Here is a 23547-nt window from a genome sequence, read left to right as displayed (position 1 = left end):
AAAAATATATATATTAAAGTTTTAAATTCTGACTTCTGTATATTGTGGTTTGAATTGTGGCCCAGAGAACCTTGGTTGTTGGGCAGTATAAATATGTAATAAATAAATAAATAAATAAAAATAAGCCTCAGCCTTTTGGGTCAAATCCAGCCTGCGATAGGGTGACCACATGGAAAGGAGGACAGGGCTCCTGTAACTTTAACAGTTGTACTGAAATGGGAATTTCCGCAGGGGTCATTTGCACACAGGCAGCACCTGCTGAAATTCCCTCTTGATCACAACAGTGAAAGCTGCAGGAGCTATACTAGAGTATATACTGTATTTTTATACTGTATTTTGTATTTGTGCTTTTAACCTGTTGGTTGTTTTATTATTGAGGCAGTAGCTAAATCTTGTCGATTTTTCCTGTATAATATTGCCAGGATTCGATCATTTTTGTCTGTCTCTTCTGCCAAGACGCTTGTTCATGCATTGGTTATTTCTCGGTTGGACTACTGCAACCTTCTTCTCACTGGCCTTCCTTCTTCTCACATCAGTCCGTTGGTTTCTGTTCACCACTCTGCTGCTAAGATCATCTTCTTGGCTCGCCACTCTGACCATGTTACTCCGCTTCTGAAATCTCTTCATTGGCTTCCAATTCACTTCAGAATCCAATATAAACTTCTCCTGTTAACCTTCAAAGCTTTTCACGGTCTAGCTCCTTCCTATCTCTCCTCTCTCATCTCACACTATTGCCCCGCTCGTGCTCTTCGCTCCTCTGATGCCATGTTTCTCGCCTGCCCAAGGGCCTCTACTTCCCTTGCTCGGCTCCGTCCATTTTCTTCTGCTGCCCCTTACGCCTGGAACGCTCTTCCAGAACATTTGAGAACTACAAGTTCAATCGCAGCTTTTAAAGCTCAACTAAAAACTTTTCTTTTTCCTAAAGCTTTTAAAACTTGATGTTGTGCAGACTTTATACTGTTAGTTTTACCCTACCCTGTGCCTGCTTACCCTACCCTGTGCCTGTTTGCATTCTCTTCCCCTCCTTATTGTTTTACTATGATTTTATTAGATTGTAAGCCTATGCGGCAGAGTCTTGCTATTTACTGTTTTACTCTGTACAGCACCATGTACATTGATGGTGCTATATAAATAAATAAATAAATAAATAAATAAATAATAATAATAATAATAATAATAATATGGTTTCAATTTTTGTGAACTGCCCAGAGAGCTTCGGCTATTGGGCGGTATAAAAATGTAATAAATGAATAAATAAATAAATAAAATAAATAGAGTGGTCAGTTTTAAAAGGAGGCAGGGCCAGCGTCCTTCGCATTTGTGCTCTTGATGCTCTGAAAAGCAGTTCCGGTCCTGGCTGGGGCATGCTGGGAGTTGTGGTTCAACATATCTGGAGGGCACCAGATTTATAGAATCATAGGATTGTTGAATTGGAAGGGGCCACAAGGATTATCTAGTCCAACCCTCTACCATGTGCAAGAAAACCAATTAATGAGAGATGGCTGCCCCAGTGCCCAGCCTCTTCTTAAAACTGCCAGAGATGGAGAACCCACAACCTCCAGAGGTAGACTGTCCCACTGTTGTACAGATTTTACCATCAGGAAGTTTTTCCTTATATTTGTTTGGAATCTAGGTAGGTGTAACTTATACCCATAATAATTTCGGGTCCTGGTTTCTGAGGCCATGGAAAATAGTTTTTTTTTTTAATAATATTTATTAAACTCTATTTAACAAAGCAGTTTAAAAAAGTTAAATATATATAAAAAAACATACAAGTCAGACAGTGTTTCTAATAAATACACAAACACGATTTCTGTAGATGCCGAACCGAGCTTGTTTCCTTCAATTTACTGTGGTCAGAGGAAGATTTGTTAAACCAGAGTTGGATGCCACATCTGTACCATTGATGTAATCGAGAAAAGGAGACCATATTTCATTGAATGGGTCATAGCTAAGTTGGCCCGACGAGACTCTGCGGTGGTAGGTTAATTTTTCAGAGCAGGCTATATCCCACACTTTCCCTTTCCATCCAGTGAGTGTAGGGCCCTTCGGATCCTTCCAATGTTCGGCGATTTCTAAATGAGCTGCCGTAAGGAGGATAAATACCAATTCTTTATGGATAAGGGAGGGGTTTAGAGCGTTGGGCAGGGACAGCAGGGCCAGGCTTGGTTCTGGCAAGATTATCTGATCAGTGGCCATCTTCCCTGTGGTAGCCTTTTACGAACACTGCTATCATGTCTCCCCTCAGTCTTCATTTCTCCAGACTGAACATCCCCAATTTTTTCAGCCTGTCCTCACAGGGCGTGTCCTCAAGTCCCCGCGTCATCTTTGTTGCCCTCCTCCAAACCTGCTCTAACCTGTCGACGTCCTTCTGGAAATGGGATGCCCAGAATCATACACAATACTCCAGGTGTGGCCTCACTAGTGCTGAGTAGAGAGGAATAAGGAATAACTGTGCACCTCCTCGCACAGTTTATTTAAAACGAACCAAAACGTAGCGCTTATCTCTGCCTGCCGTGATATCTGTCCCTTTACTGCACTGTGTTTTGTTATCCCAGGTCACACATCCTTCAAATCTCGTCCCCTTTAGTCGCAACAGGGCGTTGAGTATAGGCGGGCTTTTGTCGTCGCCGCTAATGACGTCCCCGAAAGTCCCCGTATTTCCTCTTTTTTTCATGTTTAACTGTTTATGCGCATGTGCGTTGTTGCGCAGAAATTAAATTTTAAAAGGATTTTAAAAAAAAGATTGTTAAGGGAATACTACTGATTAAGTGGGAAATAAAAGGACTAACTTCAGCACAAGCACGAAAAGCAATGAATCAAAATGGTTCCGGTTCCTGCCGAAAATGTACTGAGCAGTCATTGGTTAAGACGTTCTAACAGACAGGTGACCATATATGGTCAACAAATGATTTAAGACGGGGAGGGGAGGAAACAGTGCAGGATTGATACACACTTTGTAAGTAGCAAGGGCTTACCGTCACCATAAGACCAGGTAAAAAAGATCGGTCATTCAGCGGTTAGGGGCACATTTGAAGAAAGCATATGTGAATCGAGAAGGCTTCCATGTGCACTACGGGTGCGAGGAAGCGCCTCGACGACAACGTGTAGATTCCCCCTAGAGCAGCAGTCCCCAACCCTTTTGGCACCAGGGACCAGTATCGTGGAAGACAATTTTTCCACGGACCGGGGATGGTTTTGGGATGATTCAAGCACATTACATTTATTGTGCACTTTATTTCTATTATTATTACATTGTAATATATAATGAAATAATTATACAACTCACCATAATGCAGAATCAGTGGGAGCCCTGAGCTTGTTTTCCTGCAACTAGACCAGTGGTTCCCAAAGTGGGCGGTACTGCCCCCTTGGGAGTAGTGGGATTGCATAGGGGGGCGTTAAGAGGCAAGGGGGCAGCAGGGGGGCACTCGAGGTGGTCTTTTCCGAGAAGCGCCTCTCCAGAAGGTCTTAAAACCCTAGGGACATTTTTACGGGAGAAGGTAGTTTGGTCCCATGCCATATAGGGGAAGAATCCACACATGTATTTATACCTTTTAAGAAGAGTCTTTTTAACGGTGAACTGAAATGTTTCAAAAGCACCAAAATGCTAATGAAGAGATATACCCTGCTTGGTGTGCCCCGCCACGCCGGCTGCAAAACAGAGGCGTTCACTCTCTTTTCCCTCCCTCCCTTGGCAAGCCTGCGGAGGGTGCTTTGGATTTTGAATAAATATTCAATTAATTGTTACTGTTTTGAATTTTACTGTTATTATCTTCCTTAGTGGGTTGTTGAAAACTGCTATTCTGAATAATGATTTTTATAGAGTAGGGTAGGGGGCACTGGTCATGAGTTTGTGGAACCAAGGGGGTGGCTACCTGAAAAAGTTTGGGAACCACTGAACTAGACGGTCCCATCTGGGGGTGATGGGAGACAGTGACACCCAAAGTGTGTCGCTTATGTCCAGTCTACTCCGCAATCTCCTTTTGGTTGTTGTCAATGCAGAAATTGCATTTTTTGTCAATGAGAACGTGGCCCGGTTCCTAACAGGCTACGGACCGGGACCGGTCCGGGACCCGGGGGTTGGGGACCCCTGCCCTAGAGCACTTAAACGGAGTGTGTCCAGCTCTCTCTCCGCCCCCCTTCAAATGAGCTGTTGGAGAGGCAAGCTGGAGAGCCGACCGCCCCAGGTCTACTCACTGGGGATCTCCACGCATTTGTCCGCGGCGTTCAGCTTCCAGCTGGTTTTCTTTTCCTTCTTGCCGACCTGCGGGGAGGGAGCGTGGAGCTGTCACCAAACTGGCAAGGCATTTCCGCCCCTCTAAGGCACGGCAGGGCACACCTGTGCTGCCCCCCTCCTCAATTTGCCCCCCTCCCAAAGAAAGAGTGGCAATTTTGTTTGGCCATGGCTGGGGAGACTGTAGCTTTTCATCTTCTACATATGATCCCGCCGCCACCCGTCCCTGTTCAACAAGCTTATATACTCATTTGAAGCAGCTCTTCAATGAATCGGGGCAGTGCCGGCACCAGAGTTTGGGCCCACTCCATGGGCCCCCTCCCTCAGTGAAGCTACCTTCTGTGAATAATCCCGTACACTACGTTCAACATCTAAGGTCCTCCTCCAAGTGCCTACCCCGAGGGAACCTTGGGCCTTAGCTAGACCTAAGGTTTATCCCGGGATCGTCCCGGGGTCATCCCTGTTCATGTAAATGACACACAGGAGATCTGGGGAGCAGGCAGGGACGACCCCGGGGTAAACCTTAGGTCTAGCTAAGGCCTCGGAGAATGGCAACAAGGGAGAGGGCCTTTTCAGTGGTGGCCCCTCAATTATGGAATGATCTCCCCGACGAGGCTCGCCTGGAGCCAACACTGTTATCTTTTCGGCGCCAGGCCAAGACTTTTCTCTTCTCCCAGGCATTTAACAACATTTAACAAAATATGCCGAGTTTCTTAACTGACCCCAGAATAGTTGTTTTCAAATGGATATTGTCTGTTTTTGTTTGTATTTTGCGCTTTTAATGGTTTTAAATTTTGTATATTTCTTTTTAATATTCACTGTTTTTAACTTTTGTAAACCGCCCAGAGAGCTTCGGCAGTGGGGCGGTATATAAATGTAAATCATCATCAACCATCTTTTTTTTTTCTTAACAGATTTTTTCCCCAGTATGAAAAAAGATGGAAACAGCAGTGGGAAAACCCAGGAGTGCAGGAAATGGAAGACGTCGTCAACTGGACATCCTGTAAAACACCCTCAATGTGGCAGTGCATTTGCACAGTAAAAGCCTCACTGGAAAGTGGCCTCTGTCTCCACTGATCTCCTTGCTCCACTCTTCTCCCCCTCTTGCTTTGACATTTAATTTGTAAGTGTTTTGGGACAGGGATCTGCTATCACTTCTGTTAGTCAAGCGAGCGAGAGAGAGAGAGAGAGAGAGAGAGAGAGAGAGAGAGAGAGACTAGAGCTAAGGTTTATCCTGGGATCATCCAGGGTTCGCCCCTGCCTGAGCACTGGATCCCCTGTGTGTCACCTAGATGAACAGGTTTGACCCCTGGACGATCCAGGGATAAACCCTAGGTCTAGCTATGGCCATGGTGGGAATTATGAGGATACCCTTATGTTGCTGAACCTTGACACTAGCGCTATGTCCTCTCTGTTCACTCCTTCACATCCCTCCTTTCTGGAATATTATTCTGCTGTTTCCCCCTTTCCCCCTTTCTCAATCCATTCTAAGCTAAAATGCCCCAACAATCCAAGCCACGGCACAAACGGAAGGTGTCATCCGATACCCAGGTCCCTTTAGGCGGCTCGACCTGGGCTTTCTCACGCTTTGCTCACCTGCTTTGCCACCTGCTCGGCCGATACTCCCAGCCTGGGGTCCTTTCGAGGCACGAGGCTGCCCACGGCGGTCAGGAAGTGGTGCCATGCCTTGCGGGCCTTCTGCTCTCTGGACAGGCCTTGGGGGCAGCTGTGCGGGCAGGAACCTGGGACCGCCTGGCTGGTGCTGGAAGCCCAGGGGACGCGCTGGAACTCAGAGGTCTTAGCGGCTTCCAAAGCTGAGGCTCCTGGGATCGGCATGGCCGACCTTACTCTGTACCTGTGAGAAGAATTGCAGGATGGAGGGAGGAGTTGATGAAATTATGGGCATAACCCAGGGGGTCCATCATCATCATCATCATCAACATCATCATCATCATCAACATCATCATCATCATCATTGAATCATAGAATAGCAGAGTTGGAAGGGGCCTGCAAGGCCATCGAGTCCAACCCCCTGCTCAATGCAGGAATCCACCCTAAAGCATCCCTGACAGATGGTTGTCCAGCTGCCTCTTGAAGGCCTCCAGTGTGGGAGAGCCCACCACCTCCCTAGGTAACTGATTCCATTGTCGTACTGCTCTAACAGTCAGGAAGTTTTTCCTGATGTCCAGCTGGAATCTGGCTTCCTTTAACTTGAGCCCATTATTCCGTGTCTTACACTCTGGGAGGATCGAGAAGAGATCCCGGCCCTCCTCTGTGTGACAACCTTTTAAGTATTTGAAGAGTGCTCTCATGTCTCCCCTCCATCTTCTCTTCTCCAGGCTAAACATGCCCAGTTCTTTCAGTCTCTCTTCATCATTATCATCACCCCACCTTTTCCCCTAATACTGGGACTCAAAGCAGCCTTACAAATCAAAACAAGTACAGTTAAAACAATCAAAACATGAAAACACGTACACTTAAAATAATTAAACATGCTACAATATTAAAACATTTAAAAACATTTAAAATACGAATATATATATATTTTAAAAATCCAATATATAAACAACACATAAACAAAGGTCCAGACTACCCCTTCCCCCCCGCCAAAGGCCAGCCGGAACAGATGTTTTTTCACCTGCCCCCGGAAACACACCAGCTTAAAGCTCTTATTGCTGGTAACTCTTAGGAGAAGTTTCTCTGCTTTTAGGATGGGGAAAAACCTGCACAAAAGCCCGGAAAGCACCAGATGATTGGTTGACACAGGGCAGGGCTATCTGGAGGGTTGGATTAGACCCCTGGGCCTGAGGTTCTGCAGCTCTGGACCATCTCATCCAGCATTCTGTTTACGGGGTGGCCAATCAGCTGCCTGTGGGACGCCCACAAGGAGAGCAGTAGTGCAGCAGTATTATATCATCTACCAACTCAGATTTTCATTGAGTAACAGCCCCTAATGCTCAGCGCTTCACTAAACGAGCGATTTACAGTATGCTCTAATTGGCCACTCACTGAAGTTTGCGGGTCCAATTACACGATGCTGTCAGCATCCAGGGCGCCTCCCACGCTATCCCTTGGAAATTGTGGATTTAAAAAAATAAATAAATCCAGAGATAATGCGGGAATGTTTGGGAAATCATGCAATCTCCCAGTGTGTGAGTTCAGCGTTGCTCTATCATTACACCACTAGATGGCACTGTCTCAATAATGTGAATGGAACCAATGGAGCACTGTTAGGGTGACCATATTTTGGAAACCAAAAAGGAGGACAACATGGTCACCATGTTAAAATTATTTTAAAAATAATAATTTTAAAACCTCAAACTTAAAAAAAAATCCTAAAACTCAATGGTTGGACAGATCTGTTTCAAACTTGGCATAGCTAAAGTCCTTGTTAAGAGCAATCATGAAGCCAAGTTTCATCTCCTTATCTTTAAAAAAAAACATATTTTTTTAAAAAATTAAATCCTCAAATTTTAAAAAATTCCTAAAAATCAATGGATGAACAGATCTGTTTCAAATTTGGTATGGCTAAAGCTCTACCTAAAAGCTATCATGGTGCCAACTTTCATCTCTTTATCTTTAAAAATGACGATTTTAAAAATAATAATTTTAAAACCTCAATTTTTAAAAAATTCCTAAAAAATCAATGGATGAACGGATCTGTTTCAAATTTGGTATGACTAAAGCCCTTCCTAAGAGCTACCATTGTGCCAAGTTTCATTACTTTATCTTAAAAAATGACAGAGTTATAGGCATTTTTGTTAATTCCCATTAGAGCTGCTCTTTGGGGGAAAAATCCGGATTTCCCTCCAACTCCCGGATTTGTCATCAAAAACCCGGGCAAATCCGGGCAAATCTGGTCATATGGTCACCTTAACCTTGGCCACTCTTGCAATGGCGCTGATCATAGCCCCGCAAAAGAAATAAGATGTAGAAAGGCCTGGGAAGGCAGTGTGACTTTTTAAAAAAATGTAGAGAAGCTCTGAGGCAAGGGCAGTAATCGGCAAGGAAAGATTTGCTCAACGAATTCCCCAAATCACTCACTTTGCTCCCTGCTGCTTGCAAAAAGCTAAGTAGTACCGGTCCCGGGCGGAAGTCTGGCTGGAGGAGAGAGCCTGCAGAAAGCAACATGGAGGCGTAAAGACGGATGTTTTTAGGAAACAGGTCTCCGGACGACATACAATAAAAACACAAACAGACTCCAACAGCGAATCAAATGAATACAGCGAATTAAAAGCGGTATAATAACACGATCCGTTAAAAGCAGGAGAGGCTGAAATAACTGACATCGCACGACAAGATCTAAAAACATAACAATGATAAAATGTGTTAAACTTAAAGGCATGAGCACAGCAGGAATATGCAGAGGATTAAAAGGCCTGAGAGAATCATAGAATCATAGAGTAGCAGAGTTGGAAGCCCTATGAATAGCAGAGTTGGAAGCCCTATCTGTCAGGGATGCTTTAGGGTGGATTCCTGCATTGAGCATCGAGTCCAACCCCCTGCTCAATGCAGGAATCCACCCTAAAGCATCCCTGACAGATGGTTGTCCGGCTGCCTCTTGAATAAAGAGCTATTTGCTTGATGCTGAAAAGACTAGGGATGTGCTCCGCTTCTCCTTGGACTGGAGAAGCAGGAGCGGATCGGGGGGCTTCGCCTCCGCTTAAGGCGGAGGTGAAGAGGATCAGGGGAGCTGCGGAGCGTTGTGGAGCGGATCGAGGTGAAGGCGGATCCTTCGCCTCAATCCGGAGCTCCACAAAAAAGGTAAGGGGGTTTTACTTGGCCCTGCCGCTGTCACTGCTGCCCATGCGGCGACGGTGGCAGAGCCAGGTAAGGGGGAGGGGGGTCTTACCTGCATCCTTACCCGCGGCTGCTTCAACTGAGTCAGAGGACTGAAACAGGAAGACTAGGCCACAACTGCGGCCTGGTCTTCCTGGTTGAGGCCTCGGGCTCAGTTGGAGCAGCCGCGGGTCCGCAGACGGATGCAGGTAAGGGAGAGGAGGGAGGGGGGTTTACCTGGCCCTGCCGCCGCCGCTGCCGCCACCCGTGCGGCGACGGCGGCAGAGCCAGGTAAGGTAGGGTGACCATATGAAAAGGAGGACAGGGCTCCTGTATCTTTAAAGTTGTATAGAAAAGGGAATTTCAGCAAGTGTCATTTGAATGCTTGTAGCACCTGGAGAAATTTTGCCTTCATCATAACAGTTAAAGCTGCAGGAGTCCTGCCCTCTTGACCAGATACAAAGAAGAGGAGGGCACCTGCAGCTTTAACTATTGCGATGAAGAGGGAATTTCACCAGATGCTGAATGCATACAAATGACACCTGCTGAAATTCCCTTTTCTCTACAACTGTTAAAGATACAGGAGCCCTGTCTTCCTTTTCATATGGTCACTCTAGGTAAGGGGGCAAGGGGGAGGGGGATCTTACCTCCATCCGTCCACAGTCCCGCGGCTGCTTCAACGGAGCCCGAGGACTCAAACAGGAAGACTAGGCCACAACTGTGGCCTGGTCTTCCTGGTTGAGGCCTCGAGCTTCATTGAAGCAGCCGCAGGTCTGTAGAGGGACGCAGGTAAGGGGGAGGAGGGAGGGGGGTTTACCTGGCCCTGCAGCCACCGCCGCCCATGCGGCGACGGTGGCAGAGCCAGGTAAGGGGGAGGGGGGTCTTACCTGCGTCTGTCGCCGCCCATCCCAGCTTTACTAGAGCCTGTGGCTCAACCAGGAAGTGTAGGCCGCAATCGGGGCCTACAGTTCCTGGTTGAGCCGTGGGCTCTAGTGAAGCTGGGATGGGCCGGGACGGAGACAAGTAAGGGGGAGGAGGGAGGGGGCCTTACCCGGTGCCACTCCCTGCCACTGCGGAGCTTTGATTTGGAGCCGGAGCTCCGCAGCGGAGCAGAGCGGCCCCTAGGCGGATCGAGACAGATCAGGCCCGATCCACAATTTGCGGATCGGGCGCGAAGAGGATCGGGGGGTCCGTGCACATCCCTAGAAAAGACAGCAGAGTAGGGGCCAGATTTTATTTTATTTATTTTATTTTATTGATTACATTTTTATACCGCCCAACAGCCGAAGCTCTCTGGGCGGTTCACAAAAATTAAAACCATGAAGAACATAATAAAACAACCAACAATCTAAAGACACAGATACTGGGGGCCCAAGCCGTGATGGGCCTTGTAGTCCAACGCCAGCGCTTTGAATTGGGCCTGGAAACAAAATGAGAAGCAGCGAACATGGTACAATGCTGGCATATTATGAGTGTGATTATTATTATTATTATTATTATTATTATTATTTATTTATTTATTTATTTATATAGCACCATCAATATAGCACCATCACAATGAGTGTGATGCGCTGTCTGGGTCAGTACCCAAGCCGCTATGTTTTATATTAACTGAAGTTTCCGGGCCTTCTTCAAGGGTTCCCCCCTCCCTCATATGTGCCCCGATTGAACCCAGCCAGGTGGTACCTTGGACTTGCACTGGTGCTGAGCGGCCAAGAAGTTGCTGACCTGGTTGCAGAGCAGGATAAGTAAAGGCAACAGGTAGAAGGCGGCAGGGATGGTCACCAGCACTCTGGGTGCAGGAGGGTCAGTCAAGGAGAAAGACGGAGGTGAAGACCTGATCAACAGGCCTTCGGTCCTGGGGCAGGGGCAGAGACGGAAGGACCACCAGTGGGGACATGTTGGAGGGACGGAGTGAGGTGGTCCACGGCTGTCACTGGAAGTAGGTACGTACTATGCAACATGCCAGTTTTGGAAGTAGTTTTGCATGTCCACAAGCATCACAGGCGTCATGCAGGGCGGCCACTTATGCGTCACACCAACAAAAAGAGGAAACGCATCGCCAAAAAAGAGGACACCCGTTTGCACAACATTTGCACATGCAGTTCTTTATGTATAGGTGCTGAATTAGAAATCATAACTATTATTTAAACAGAAAGACAAGACACTCCTCCGTAGTAGTGGCTAAGGTGTTGGAGTGGGAGTTGGGAGATCTGGGTTCTAGTCCCCACTCGGCCGTGGAAGCCCATTGGGTGACTTTGGGCCAGTCACAGACTCTCAGCCCAGCCCACCTCACAGGGTTGTTGTTTGTGAGGATAAAGTGGAGAGGAGAAGGATTATGTACGCCGCCTTGGGTTCCTTGCAGGAAAAAAGGTGGGATATAAATGCAATAAATGTAATAAATAAATAGTGTCCTCCATCTGCTGTCAAGGTGCTAATTGTGGACAGTCAGCTTCGTGGGCTGTGCTCTGCTCTCCCTCCTTATGGCTCTTTCACTTGAAACCAGGCTTGGACTTGGACAGCTCATCAAATAAAGGATACCTTCAAATAGAAGGCTGCCCTCCGCCAGCTCCCCAAAACAGAGGACTGTCCTCAGTAATATAGGTCACCTGGCCACCGCTATGCCGCCTATTGTTTTGTGAGGCCAAACAGTCCAGACTGGTTGTCTAGTGAGAGGTCATAATTAGGAATAAGACAGATGTACCCAATATTTTGGGCTCATTTGTTTTTTTAAGTCCTGGGGTGCCGTCACAAAATGGCTTCTGTGGGGGCGTGGCTTGTTGCAAAATGGCTGTCAGGGGGTGGCCAGTCACAAACTGTTGGGGAACACACACACACACAGAGAGACACAGAGCTGGAACCAGAATGCACTCTGGGCGAAGGATACGTGCAAATCTTCTCCACGCTGAAAACCTGCTGGGCGTTGAGCGCCATGTAGACCAGGCAGGAGGCCAGCACGGCCAGGTCGTAGCCACACAGGAAGACCACAAAGAGGATGAAGAAGCGAAGGTTGTGGCATCCGATACAATTGTTAATCCACATGCAGTGATGATCAAATTCCTGCAGGTGGGGCCAGAGCGTTACGGAAGGGCCCCCTGTAGGATACAACATCCCGGGGTCCCCAAGGCCAGGTTGAACTGCCCTGGCACCTTTCCGACTTGCATTAGCTGTGATCCTAACAGTAGGGGTGTGTGCGTGTGTGTGTGTGTGTATTTTCCCAACAACAATATATTGTTCTGAGCTCTCCCTGTTGTAATGCAAAGTATTTTACTGTGGCTGGGTCCAGGGCCGGCGCTGCCATAGAGGCAGCTCAGGCGGCAGCCTAGAGCGCCAAGCAAAGGAGGGCGCCGAACGGTGCACCCGGAAGCCGCTTTCCTTTGCAATGTTCCAAAGCTGCCGCTCCGGCCGCCCCCCAACTCCAGCGTCCTGGCTTCGAAGCCAGTGCTAGGCCAGAAGCCGCTCCTGGCTTTGAAGCCACGACGCTGCGGTTGGGGGGGCGGGGCAGCAGCTTCAGAACGGTGCGCCCGGAAGCCACTTCCGGGTGCGCCGCTTCAAAGCCTCCGCCCCGCCCCCCAACCCCAGCGTCCTGGCTTCAAAGCTACATCTATGCTTCAGGCCGTGCTGAGGAGGCGGAAGTGGCGGCAGCAGCAGTGGTGGGATCAGGAGCTTGTTGCAGTTGGAGACGAAGCTGAACAAGGTAGTCAAGCTCCACACGGGCAAAGGGTGAGGAACGCGGGCGACAGTATTACTTTCACCCCTCCCTGCCCTCCGTTCTAATGGCCACTGTAAAATAATGTGCGACCTGCCTGGAGCGCCCATCGATCGTGATCTCTTTCCTCCGTGCCCTCTGGCCAACCAACTACACGCGGTGCTGTGCACGTGCCCCCTCTAGAGGGGTGCGCCGCTTTGAAGCCTCCGCCCCGCCCCCCCAACCCCAGCGTCCTGGCTTCGAAGCCAGGAGCGGGCGCGGGCGCGGGGGGCGGGGCAGAGGCTTCCGTATGGCGCACCTGCCTAGGGCGCAAAATAGTCTGGCGCCGGCCCTGGCTGGGTGTGGAATGGACAATTAAGACCCCTTAGGTTTACAAGAGACCTGCTCCTGGTGGAGATTAAAACTGTTAGTACTGGTTTGTTGACTTTGGGATAACGTCAGCAGGTTCACACCTAAAGAGAGGCCACCCGGCAAAAATTTCCCAGCAGGGTTTCTCGTTGCAGTGGCCATTTTGAATATTTGGTGGTGCAGCCAGACGCTCCACAGCTTTTCATTATGTGCAAACCTGGTGAGGATCAGTTGTTGGGGTGGTTGACAGCCCCCCCCCCGCAACCCTAAAAGAGCCCCATAGGTTCTGGGTGGCTTGTCAAACACCCCAGCAACCCACCTTGCACGTAATGAGAAGTTGCACCGGTGGGGGGTTGGATTACCAACCTGGCGTTTGAGGACGCCGCAACCCGCTGTCTATGGCTAATGAACCACGATGGGTTGCAATGATTGTGAGAACCAGGTCAAAATGCTTCACCCTGGTGAAGTGTGTGTGTGTGGGGGGGGACTCCCCAAAAACCCTGAGCTGGTAGCCTTATAGGGCCTGTCTATACACAGGGAAAGCCCCGCAGTGGCTGTGAATCTGCACTGCGTCAGTTATACGATGCAGCTGCAACTTCGCAGCCACTGCGGGGCTTTCCCGCAAAGCTGCGCATTACCCCGACTTTTTCAGTACGGCTTTTCCGCTGTCTGATCTTGTTCCCGGGCCAATCTGGGGTGTGGGTGGGTGTGGTCCTAGTGGAAAGCGAGCGGTGATTGGTCGCCTTCCAACAGGAAGAGGACGGGAGCGGGGCAACACTGATACCCAATGACTGCTGGAAACCCTGTCCTCTCCCCCCAGGTGAGTAAAACGACAGGATTTTGGAGAGAGGCGGACTCTCCTTGAGGGCGTGGCTTTGCAGACTGGCATGATGAGTGCCTGCACTTCAATATTTACCATTATACCACAGGTTATAACGTATGTGTATGTATTGCCTTGAGCGGCCGTGTCATACTTTACCTCCACACAAGTATTGCACCAGGAGCAGTGGAAGGTATGCGGCAAACAGTAGAGCTGGCATTTGTTGCACCAATGCTGGTTGAGATCGCTCATGGTAACAGACTGGTTCACTAACTCTTCTTCGATGCCTGGTGGTGGAAGGGAACACAGGGGGAACGTGAGAAGAAGATGGTGGGTTCAGCCACATCCACGCGGCTGGAGCCATGAAGACGGGCGGACCTTGTGTTAGGACAGCCTTCCTCAACCTGGGGCGCTCCAGATGTGTTGGACTGCATCTCCCAGAATGCCCCAGCCAGCTGGCTGGGGCATTCTGGGAGTTGTAGTCCAACACATCTGGAGCGCCCCAGGTTGAGGAAGGCTGTGTTAGGACACGAGTGGCCAACCAGCAGCAGCAGACGAAAGGTAGCAACGGTTGTGGCTTTTCAGATTAGAAAAAAGGTGAGTAACAGGAGGTGTACACAATTTTTCACGGTGTGGAGAAAGTGGAGACGGTTTTTCTCCCTCTCTCATACTACTAGACCCCAACGGGGTCGTACCGTAAAGCTGAATGGTGGGAGATTCTGGACAGAATAAAGGAAGCACTTTTTCACGTGGCGCATAGAAAAACAATGGAATTCACTTCCACAAGGTATATAGTGATGGGCAACATTGAGCAGGGGGTTGGATTTGATGGCCTTTTAGGCCCCTTCCAACTCTACTATTCTATGTTTTTATGATTCTATGGTTGGTTTCATGGGGAATAAGTCTATCAGTGCTATTAGACTTGATGGCTATATACTACCATCAGTGGCATCAGAGACAGCATGCTCCTTAATACCAGTTGCTGGGGAACATGGGCAGGAGGATGTCGTTGTGCTCATGTCATAGAATCATAGAATCATAGAATCGTAGAGTTGGAAGGGGCCTACAAGGCCATCGAGCCCAACCCCCTGCTCAGTGCAGGAATCCACCTTAAGGCATCCCTGACAGATGGTTGTCCAGCTGCCTCTTGAAGGCCTCTAGTGTGGGAGAGCCCACAACCTCCCTAGGTAACTGATTCCATTGTCGTACAGCTCTAACAGTCAGGAAGTTGTTCCTGATGTCCAGCCGTTATCTGACTTCCTGTAACTTCAGCCCATTATTCCGCGTCTTGCACTCTGGGAGGATCAAGAAGAGATCCTGCTTGTGAGCTGCCTTTTGGGGCATCTGGTTGGCCACTGAGGAAGAGAATGCTGGTCAGGAAAGGCCAATGTTTGTCCAGTTCTGGGCACCACACTTCAAAAAGGACGCAGACAAGCTGGAGCATGTTCAGAGGAGGGCAACCAGGATGATCAGGGGTCTGGAAACAAAGCCCTATGAAGAGAGACTGAAAGAACTGGGCATGTTTAGCTTGGAGAAGAGAAGATTGAGGGGAGACACGATAGCACTCTTCAAATACTTGAAAGGTTGTCACACAGAGGAGGGCCAGGATCTCTTCTCGATCCTCCCAGAGGGCAGGACACGGAGTAACAGGTTCAAGTTAATGGAAGCCAGATTCCGGCTGGACATCAGGAAAAACTTCCTGACTGTTAGAGCAGTACGACAATGGAACCAGTGACCTAGGGAGGTGGTGGGCTCTCCCACACTAGAGGCCTTCAAGAGGCAGCTGGACAACCATCCGTCAGGGATGCTTTAGGGTGGATTCCTGCATTGAGCAGGGGGTTGGACTCGATGGCCTTGTAGGCCCCTTCCAACTGTGCTATCCTATGATTCTATGATTCTGTGACTTTAAGGCCAGAGGGCTCCTGACAGTTCCCAATCATCTCAAGTGTTGCTCTCTGTCTCTTTCATCACAATGACTTAGTCTTGCTTGCTTTTTTGCAGGAGCTGCTCACTCTCAGCAGGGGCTTTCTAGTTTTGCCTTGTTGTTTGCTTTGGCGTGGGCCAGCTGCTGCGATCTGGGCTACTGGGGGAAGCTTCAGGGGTGGGGAGTCGGGAGACCTGACCGTTGTCAGCTATAAATGGCTGTGGGGTGTGGGGGAGAGGAGAACGCAGGAGCAATCAGCCCATTCGGTGTGCTGGAGAAGGATTCGAAAAGAGGCAAAGATCAACATGACTGGCGACCGTCCAAGCAAGCAAAGCAGACTTTGCCTGGGAGATTTTGCAGCGCTCCCTCGGGGGTGAGGAAGAGATCCAACCCAATCCAAGGACCAAGGGAGCCTGTTGGAATTTGCCTGCCTGGTGACAGACTTGATGAAGCTTCACATGAAAGAGGATCATAGAATCATAGAATAGCAGAGTCAAGGCCATCGAGTCCAACCCCCTGCTCAATGCAGGAATCCACCCTACAACATCCCTGACAGATGGTTATCCAGCTGCCTCTTGAATGACTCTAGTGTGGGAGAGCCCACAACCTCCCTAGGTAACTGATTCCATTGTCGTACTGCTCTAACAGTCAGGAAGTTTTTCCTGATGTCCAGATGGAATCTGGCTTCTTTTAACTTGAGCCCGTTATTCCGTGTCCTGCACTCTGGGAGGATCGAGAAGAGATCCTGGCCCTCCTCTGTGTGACAACCTTTTAAGTCTTTGAAGAGTGCTCTCATGTCTCCCCTCCATCTTCTCTTCTCCAGGCTAAACCTGCCCAGTTCTTTCATTCTCTCTTCATAGGGCTTTGTTTCCGGACCCCTGATCATCCTGGTTGCCCTCCTCTGAATACGCTCCAGCTTGTCTGCGTCCTTCTTGAATTGTGGAGCCCAGAACTGGACACAATACTCTAGATGAGGCCTAACCAGGGCCGAATAGAGAGGAACCAGTACCTCACGTGATTTGGAAGCTCTACTTCTATTAATGCAGCCCAAAATAGCATTGGCTTTTCTTGCAGCCATATCGCACTGTTGGCTCATATTCAGCTTGTGATCTACAACCATTCCAAGATCCTTCTCGTTTGTAGTATGTGGAGGAGAGATGTGGAGGAGAGAGTCCCCAAAAGGCCTCCAGCCAAGTCTGATGCACAGCACTGCTTCTTGGGGAGAGGCCCCCTGGCCTGAGAAGAGGCCTCCAAGTGGCCTCAGTGGTGGTGACAGGAGCTAGAGCAGCTCCTGATGAAAAAAAATAGTGAAGACTGCTGTGATAGGCATTTGCATGACTCTTATAAATGGTGGCCCAGGCCAAGCTGTGAGTGAATCTTGCTAGAGATGTGAAGGGCCAGAAAAAAACCGGAAAAATTCAGGAAGAAAACTCTCCCCCCTCCCATTTTTTCCGAAGCTTTTTTTGTCCCCCACACCCAAAATTGGAAAAATTGGAAAAAATGAAGAAAAAACGGATTACAGGATGTTTTATTTTAGCATGATGAATAAAATGTTTAAGACAAGGTGTTCAGATATTTACTTCTCCAGATGATTTCTAAAAACTGTACAGTATCAGATTATTACAATGTCTGTGCACCGAGGACAAGCAAGTCCTGGGTTGCAAACTGAGACTACAACTCTCAAATGCAAGAGCAAGATACATTTCTGCCTCTAGGGGGCAGCACTGCCATGGAAGCAGAGACTGAAACTAATACTGACAGCTATAGGTCAGAAAATGTGTCTGATTAAATTTCATGCATATTCATTGAATCTTGGTCCCTGCCTTTTTCTCAGTTCTTTTTATGGGAATGGGGGCTTTATGTCTTGACACTGGAGGACTAGCAGAGACATAAATAATTCTCCTTGTTACTAATATTGGTGGTTTCTTCAGTTGTTTTTTAAAATAGTTTTTTGCCTGTTCCTCATAAACCGGCAGAACCAAAGAGGTTCCTAACAGTTCAGGAGGTTGTAGCCCCATTTGTTACCCCAAAAAAAGTTTTAAAAAGTAAATTAAATTTGTAATAATTGTTTGAATACACTACTTTTAATATACCAAACGTAATAATTTTATGCCAAACCAACTTGGACATAATTACATTTTATGTTCCTAAAGTAACAAAGTGACTTTCAATCTGTAAAAAGTGCTAATATTGCATTATTTTAATTTCCGTTTCCCCAGGAAAAAAATGGAAAAAACCCGGTTTTTTTTCCATGGCTTCAAAATTTCCGGAAATTTTACATCTCTAATCCTGACCTTCCATCTCAGCATTTTTTGTGGCTGGTGACAGAAGCAGCAAGAGAAGATGTTGCTGTGTTGTCTAGACCAAGCCAGAAGGTGAGGGCCCGGCTGGACCGTGTTCAGAGGAGGGCAACCAGGATGATCAGGGGTCTGAAAACAAAGCCCTATGAAGAGACACTGAAAGAACTGGCCCTGTTTAGCCTGGAGAAGAGAAGATGGAGGGGAGACATGAGAGCACTCTTCAAATACTTAAAAGGTTGTCACACAGAGCAGGGCCGGAGTCTCTTCTCGATCCTCCCAGAGTGCTGGACACAGAATAACGGGCTCAAGTTAAAGGAAGCCAGATTCCGGCTGGACATCAGGAAAAACTTCCTGACTGTTAGAGCAGTATGACAATGGAATCAGTTACCTAGAGAGGTTGTGCGCTATCCCACACTAGAGTCATTCAGGAGGCAGCTGGACAACCCTCTTTCAGGGATGCTTTAGGGTGGATTCCTGCATTGAGCAGGGAGTTGGACTCGATGGCCTTGTAGGCCCCTTCCAACTCTGCTATTCTATGATTCGATGATATCCAGGCCTGGCCAATCCGGAGGGTTCATCCTGTTTGCCAATTGCAGGGTGTGATGTTGTTACACTGAAGTTCATGATTAAGCTAGGAGCTTCATCACACCAGCATTATACTGTGCATTCACTGTGAATTACATACAAAGGACTCTGATGCTTTTCTACTTTATAATCGGCTTTTATTGCGAAGTACTCCGATGCATCCTGCTTCCCTAAAAGAAGCGCCGGAAATAGAATCACGGAAAGAGCGACTCTTCTTACTCGCCCACAATCCCGAGGCCAATTTTAACATACTTCCTTGTCCTTCTACGAGCGGCCACTGGTAGGGTGACCATATGAAAAGGAGGACAGGGCTCCTGTATCTTTAACAGTTGTATTGAAGAGGGAATTTCAGCAGGTGTCATTTGTATATATGGGGAACCTGGTGAAATTCCCTCTTCATCACAACAGTTAAAGCTGCAGGTGCCCTGCCCTCTTCTAAATCTGGTCACTCTAGTATAGCTCCTGCAGCTTTAACTGTGGTGATGAAGAGGGAATCTCACCAGGTTCTCCATATATACCAATGACACCTGCTGAAATTTCCTTTTCAATACAACTGTTAAAGATACAGGAGCCCGGTCCTCCTTTTCATAGGGTCACCCTAGCCACTGGGGGCGCAGAAGGATGGTTTTGAAACTTCAAATTAAACAAATGCTTATATCTGCGTAAATTTTAGAGATAAAGACATCAAAATCGGCACAGTAATAGATATTAAGGAGGGCTTTCAGCATAACAAATTTGAATCGGATTGGGTCATCCGTTGATTTTTTAAATGATTTTTTACATTTCCTTTTAAACCCTTTCCTGGTATGCAAAGGATCTTAGGAGCGCTGCTGCCCAGGGTGTGATTTAGCTAACAACAACAACAGCTTTATGCTATGGAGATAATTCGAGTTATTTGAAGAGTGCTCTCATGTCTCCCCTCCATCTTCTCTTCTCCAGGCTCAACATGCCCAGTTCTTTCAGTCTCTCTTCATAGGGCTTTGTTTCCAGACCCCTGATTATCCTGGTTGCCCTCCTCTGAACACACTCCAGCTTGTCTGCGTCCTTCTTGAATTGTGGAGCCCAGAACTGGACGCAATATCTAGATGAGGCCTAACCAGGGCCGAATAGAGAGGAACCAGGACCTCCCGTGATTTGGAAGCTATACTTCTATTAATGCAGCCCAAAATAGCATTTGCCTTTCTTGCAGCCATATCGCACTGTTGGCTCATATTCAGCTTGCGATCTACAACAATTCCAAGATCCTTCTCGTTTGTAGTATGTGGAGGAGAGATGTGTAGGAGAGAGTCCCCAAAAGGCCTTTTAGCTAACAACAACATTTAGCTAACAACAACAACAGCTTTACGCTATGGAGATAATTCGAGGGAAACGGGTACGTGGGGTGAAGCTCTAAATGTGGAGGAGATGATGGACCTCCCTGGTCAGATCTCCCAAGTCTTTGGGGGCGCAACCCTATGCACGTTTAGACAGAGAGAAGACTGGCTGTGCATGCTGGTAGTTGTAGGCCCTTTTCCGCCATCTAAATATGTGAAGGATTGCACCCTTAATATGTTTTCAAAGAAGCCATGTGGGATGGAAGGAGTGGATTGGAAGGGGCTTATTTATTTATTTATTTAGTATTATATTATATTATATTAATATTTATTTATATAGCGCCATCAGTTTTCATGGTGCTGTACACCACTTTATTACACTTATATGTCACTTTATTACACTTATATACCACTTTATTACACTTATATGCCACTTATATTTGTGGCATCACTTAATTTTTGTGAACTGCCCAGAGAGCTTTGGCTATTGGATGGTATAAAAATGTCATCAATCAATCAATCGCCAAAATGGTTGGCAGGCACTGCATTAATTATCTCTCTATCTGTCATGTCATGACCCTGCTTGAGGAGTCCTCTTCAGAGGAGGAGTTAAGAGGACCCAGAAGCCCAGGATACTCTAGAAGTAGGGTGACCCTATGAAAAGGAGGACAGGGCTCCTGCATCTTTAAAATCTGGTCACTCTAGAATAGCTCCTGCAGCTTTAACTGTTGTGATGAAGAGGGGATTCCACCAGGTTCTCCATATATACAAATGACACCCGTTGTAATTCCCTTTTCTATGCAACTGTTAAAGATACAGGAGCCCTGTCCTCCTTTTCATAGGGTCGCTCTACTAGAAGTGAAAGCCCCAGACCAGGGACTGCCATTAGCCTCACAGAAGCCTGAGCCCACGGGGGAGGTGGTCGCAGGGCCATCCCTGGCAGGAGAAAGTGACTTGTCCTCTGAGGCAGAGGCTGAGCACCCCCCTGACCCCCAGGAGCACCGTCACCTCAAGTGACAGGCTAGTAGGGCTCCTATGTGACCAAGTGCTCGCCTGCAGAAAAGGTCTCAGGAGAAAGGGACTCCTCAGGAGTAGGGCTCTGAAAGGAGAGCTCTGAGGACTGCAGGTGAGCTCTGGGTGGGGTCTAGCAGGCTTCATGCTTAAAAGCCTGCATCAGAAATCAGCCAGTGTTGGAACAACTTTAGTCCACCCTGCCTTGTCTCCTGAACCGTGCCTCTGCCTGATACCCTGTTTCTTGACCCTTGGACTGCCTAACAACTCTGCTCTTGGACTACGTAACATACTGACTGTGTACCTGTGATCTGACCTCTTGCCTGCTCTTTGTGACCGCTCTTGTTGTTGCTTGCTCCTCTTGTCCGCCGGCCCTCCTGTGCTCTGACCTCAGCTTGGAATTTGACCACTGCTATTGTAAGCTGAGCTGCAGCGAGGACAGGACACTTGTCTCTTTTGCCAAAGCATCTTTGAGAGATTGCGCTGGGCACTTTCAGAGGGGAGGCAGCCAGCCGTCTTACCTTTGTGGAGAATTCCCGTGTCTGTGAAACTGGTGAGGAGGAAGTAGAGGATGGTTGGGATGAAGAGGTGGCCACAGATAACGGGAAAGGCCCAGGACACGTGGAGGGCAAGCCAGCTGCAGCTGAAAGAAAGCAAAAGGAGGTTGGTGCCAGACTCTGGATTCAGAAGGGAATGGCCTTCAGAATAAAACTTCATAGCTTGCTGGATCAAATAACTTAATTTTAGGTAGGGCTGTGCACAGACACACACACACCCGATCCGCTTCAGATCCCAATCTGCAACTTTCGGATCGGGTCTGCTCCGTGCCGATCTGCCAGTGGTCTGCTTCGCTTCGCTGTGGAGCTCCAGATCTGAATCGGAGCTCTGCAGCGGTGGCGCCGGCGCCAGGTAAGGCCCCCTCCCTCCTCCCCCCTTACCTGCATCTGTCCACGGTCCACCGGTGGCTTCCACTGACCCGAGGACTCAAACAGGAAGACCAGGCTGCTGCGGCCTGGTCTTCCGGTTTGAGTCCTTGGGCTCAGTTGAAGCCACCGGCGGACCACGGACGGACGCAGGTCAGACCCCCCCTCCCCCCTTACCTGGCTCTGCCACCGTCGCCGCACAGGCGGCAGCAGCGCCAGGTAAGGCCCCCTTAACATTTTTGCAGAGCTCCGGATCGAGGTGAAGGATCCGCCGTCATCTCGATCCGCTCCGCTGCCCCCCCAATCCTCTTCGCCTCCACCTTAACGGGAGGCGAAGCACCCCGATCTGCTTCTGCTTCTCCGATCCGAAGAGAAGCGGAGGACAGCCCTAATTTTAGGGACCTTGACCCAGATTTTCCAGTAAAAAGGAAATGCCTAAAGTGGATTACAAAAGTAAAATGGATTTATTTAATAAATATTTATTTAAAAGATGTTTAACTTGCCTTTTGAGGTGCATTTCAAGCAAACAAACAAACAGCAAAATACACAGTACTCCCCCCTCACAACTGTTATTGACACACACCAGCAAAATCAACAAATATCTATCAGTTAAAAGGCATCCTAAAAGCTCTTTGGAATAGATGTGTTTTTGCTGTTCGGTGAAAAGTGACAAGAGCAAATAGAGCGAGGGAGAACTCTTTTGGAAGGACATTCTTACACAATCTTGGTGCCACAACAGAAAAGGCCCCACTCCTCATTTCTATTGGCCCCACTTCTGAAGATGAAGGAACATGAAGCAGTGTTCCCGATATTGATCTTAATGTTCAAGCAGGCTCAGTTGGGATTAGATGGTTCTTAAGGTCACCTGGTTCCAGTTGACCTTACGGACAAGTAGCTAGAACCCGCTGCCATGACTTACGGAAAGGTAAAAAAGAGGCAGCTGAGACCCATGAGGGTGCTGAAATGAAAAGCGGCGAAGAGACTGGACGTGAGAGAGTGGCATCCATCTTGGCTGGAGCCCATGTCTCAAGGAGAGGACCCAGGAGAAGCTGATGGAGCAATCCGTAGGCCTGGCCTGGATGGAACCACACTCAACCGGTTGCCATGGTGATGCTATGACATGGCTGGAGGTGGTGGCGGAAGGAAGGGGGGGAATCTCTTCTGCTGCATTATGTCGCCATGGCGGTGGCACAGAATGACCACTAATGAGCTCAAGGTGCAAAGGATGCTGGGAGCTGACTTCATATGGCCCTATTTTTCAGTGGCATCCCACATGTGAATTCATGCATGCTCCCAGACAAGACATGCCACTTATTCTTTTCTCATAGGAGCACCAAAAGATGGATTTATGTTTATTATAACGAGAGCCAGAGGCCCTGTTCAGAAGACATGTTAAACTACGGCTTTAACCACGGTCGTTAAGCCAGAAAGCCGGGCTGTCTTCAGAAGACACGTTAAACCACGGCTTTAACCATGGTGAATACAGGCAAAAACCCTTCTTCACTGTGGTTAAAGCCATGGTTTAAGGTGTCTTCTGAACATGCCCCCAGCTTTCTGGCTTACCTTAAGCCATGCTTTAACCATGGTGGCTGTCTTCT

General features: G+C 48.2%; 1 protein-coding gene across 1 annotated transcript; it reads right to left on the bottom strand.

Annotated features, from left to right (window-relative positions):
• Positions 1-4192: 4192 nt before the first annotated feature.
• On the bottom strand, positions 4193-22972 carry ZDHHC19 (zinc finger DHHC-type palmitoyltransferase 19). The gene is made up of 8 exons (XM_063131418.1): positions 22869-22972; positions 21548-21669; positions 14053-14180; positions 11904-12076; positions 10703-10808; positions 8282-8352; positions 5834-6092; positions 4193-4267 (listed from the first exon to the last, which is right to left on the bottom strand). The coding sequence occupies exons 1-8, from the start codon at positions 22970-22972 to the stop codon at positions 4193-4195; spliced, it is 1038 nt and encodes a 345-aa protein (XP_062987488.1).
• Positions 22973-23547: the final 575 nt, after the last annotated feature.

The sequence above is a fragment of the Elgaria multicarinata genome, chromosome 8 (genome assembly GCF_023053635.1).
Source record: "Elgaria multicarinata webbii isolate HBS135686 ecotype San Diego chromosome 8, rElgMul1.1.pri, whole genome shotgun sequence".
Taxonomy (NCBI): domain Eukaryota; kingdom Metazoa; phylum Chordata; class Lepidosauria; order Squamata; family Anguidae; genus Elgaria; species Elgaria multicarinata.
This window is presented reverse-complemented; position numbering and strand designations above follow the sequence as displayed.

What these genes read in the sequence shown, in the direction of transcription:
- ZDHHC19 (XM_063131418.1), bottom strand. Translation starts at nt 22,972, where the DNA reads ATGGGCTCCAGCCAAGATGGATGCCACTCTCTCACGTCCAGTCTCTTC. An exon ending in CACGGGAATTCTCCACAAAG is followed by an intron (nt 14,181 to 21,547) that starts GTAAGACGGCTG and finishes TTCCACCACCAG; the next exon opens with GCATCGAAGAAGAGTTAGTG. An exon ending in AGCACCAGTGCAAGTCCAAG is followed by an intron (nt 8,353 to 10,702) that starts GTACCACCTGGC and finishes TGCTTTCTGCAG; the next exon opens with GCTCTCTCCTCCAGCCAGAC.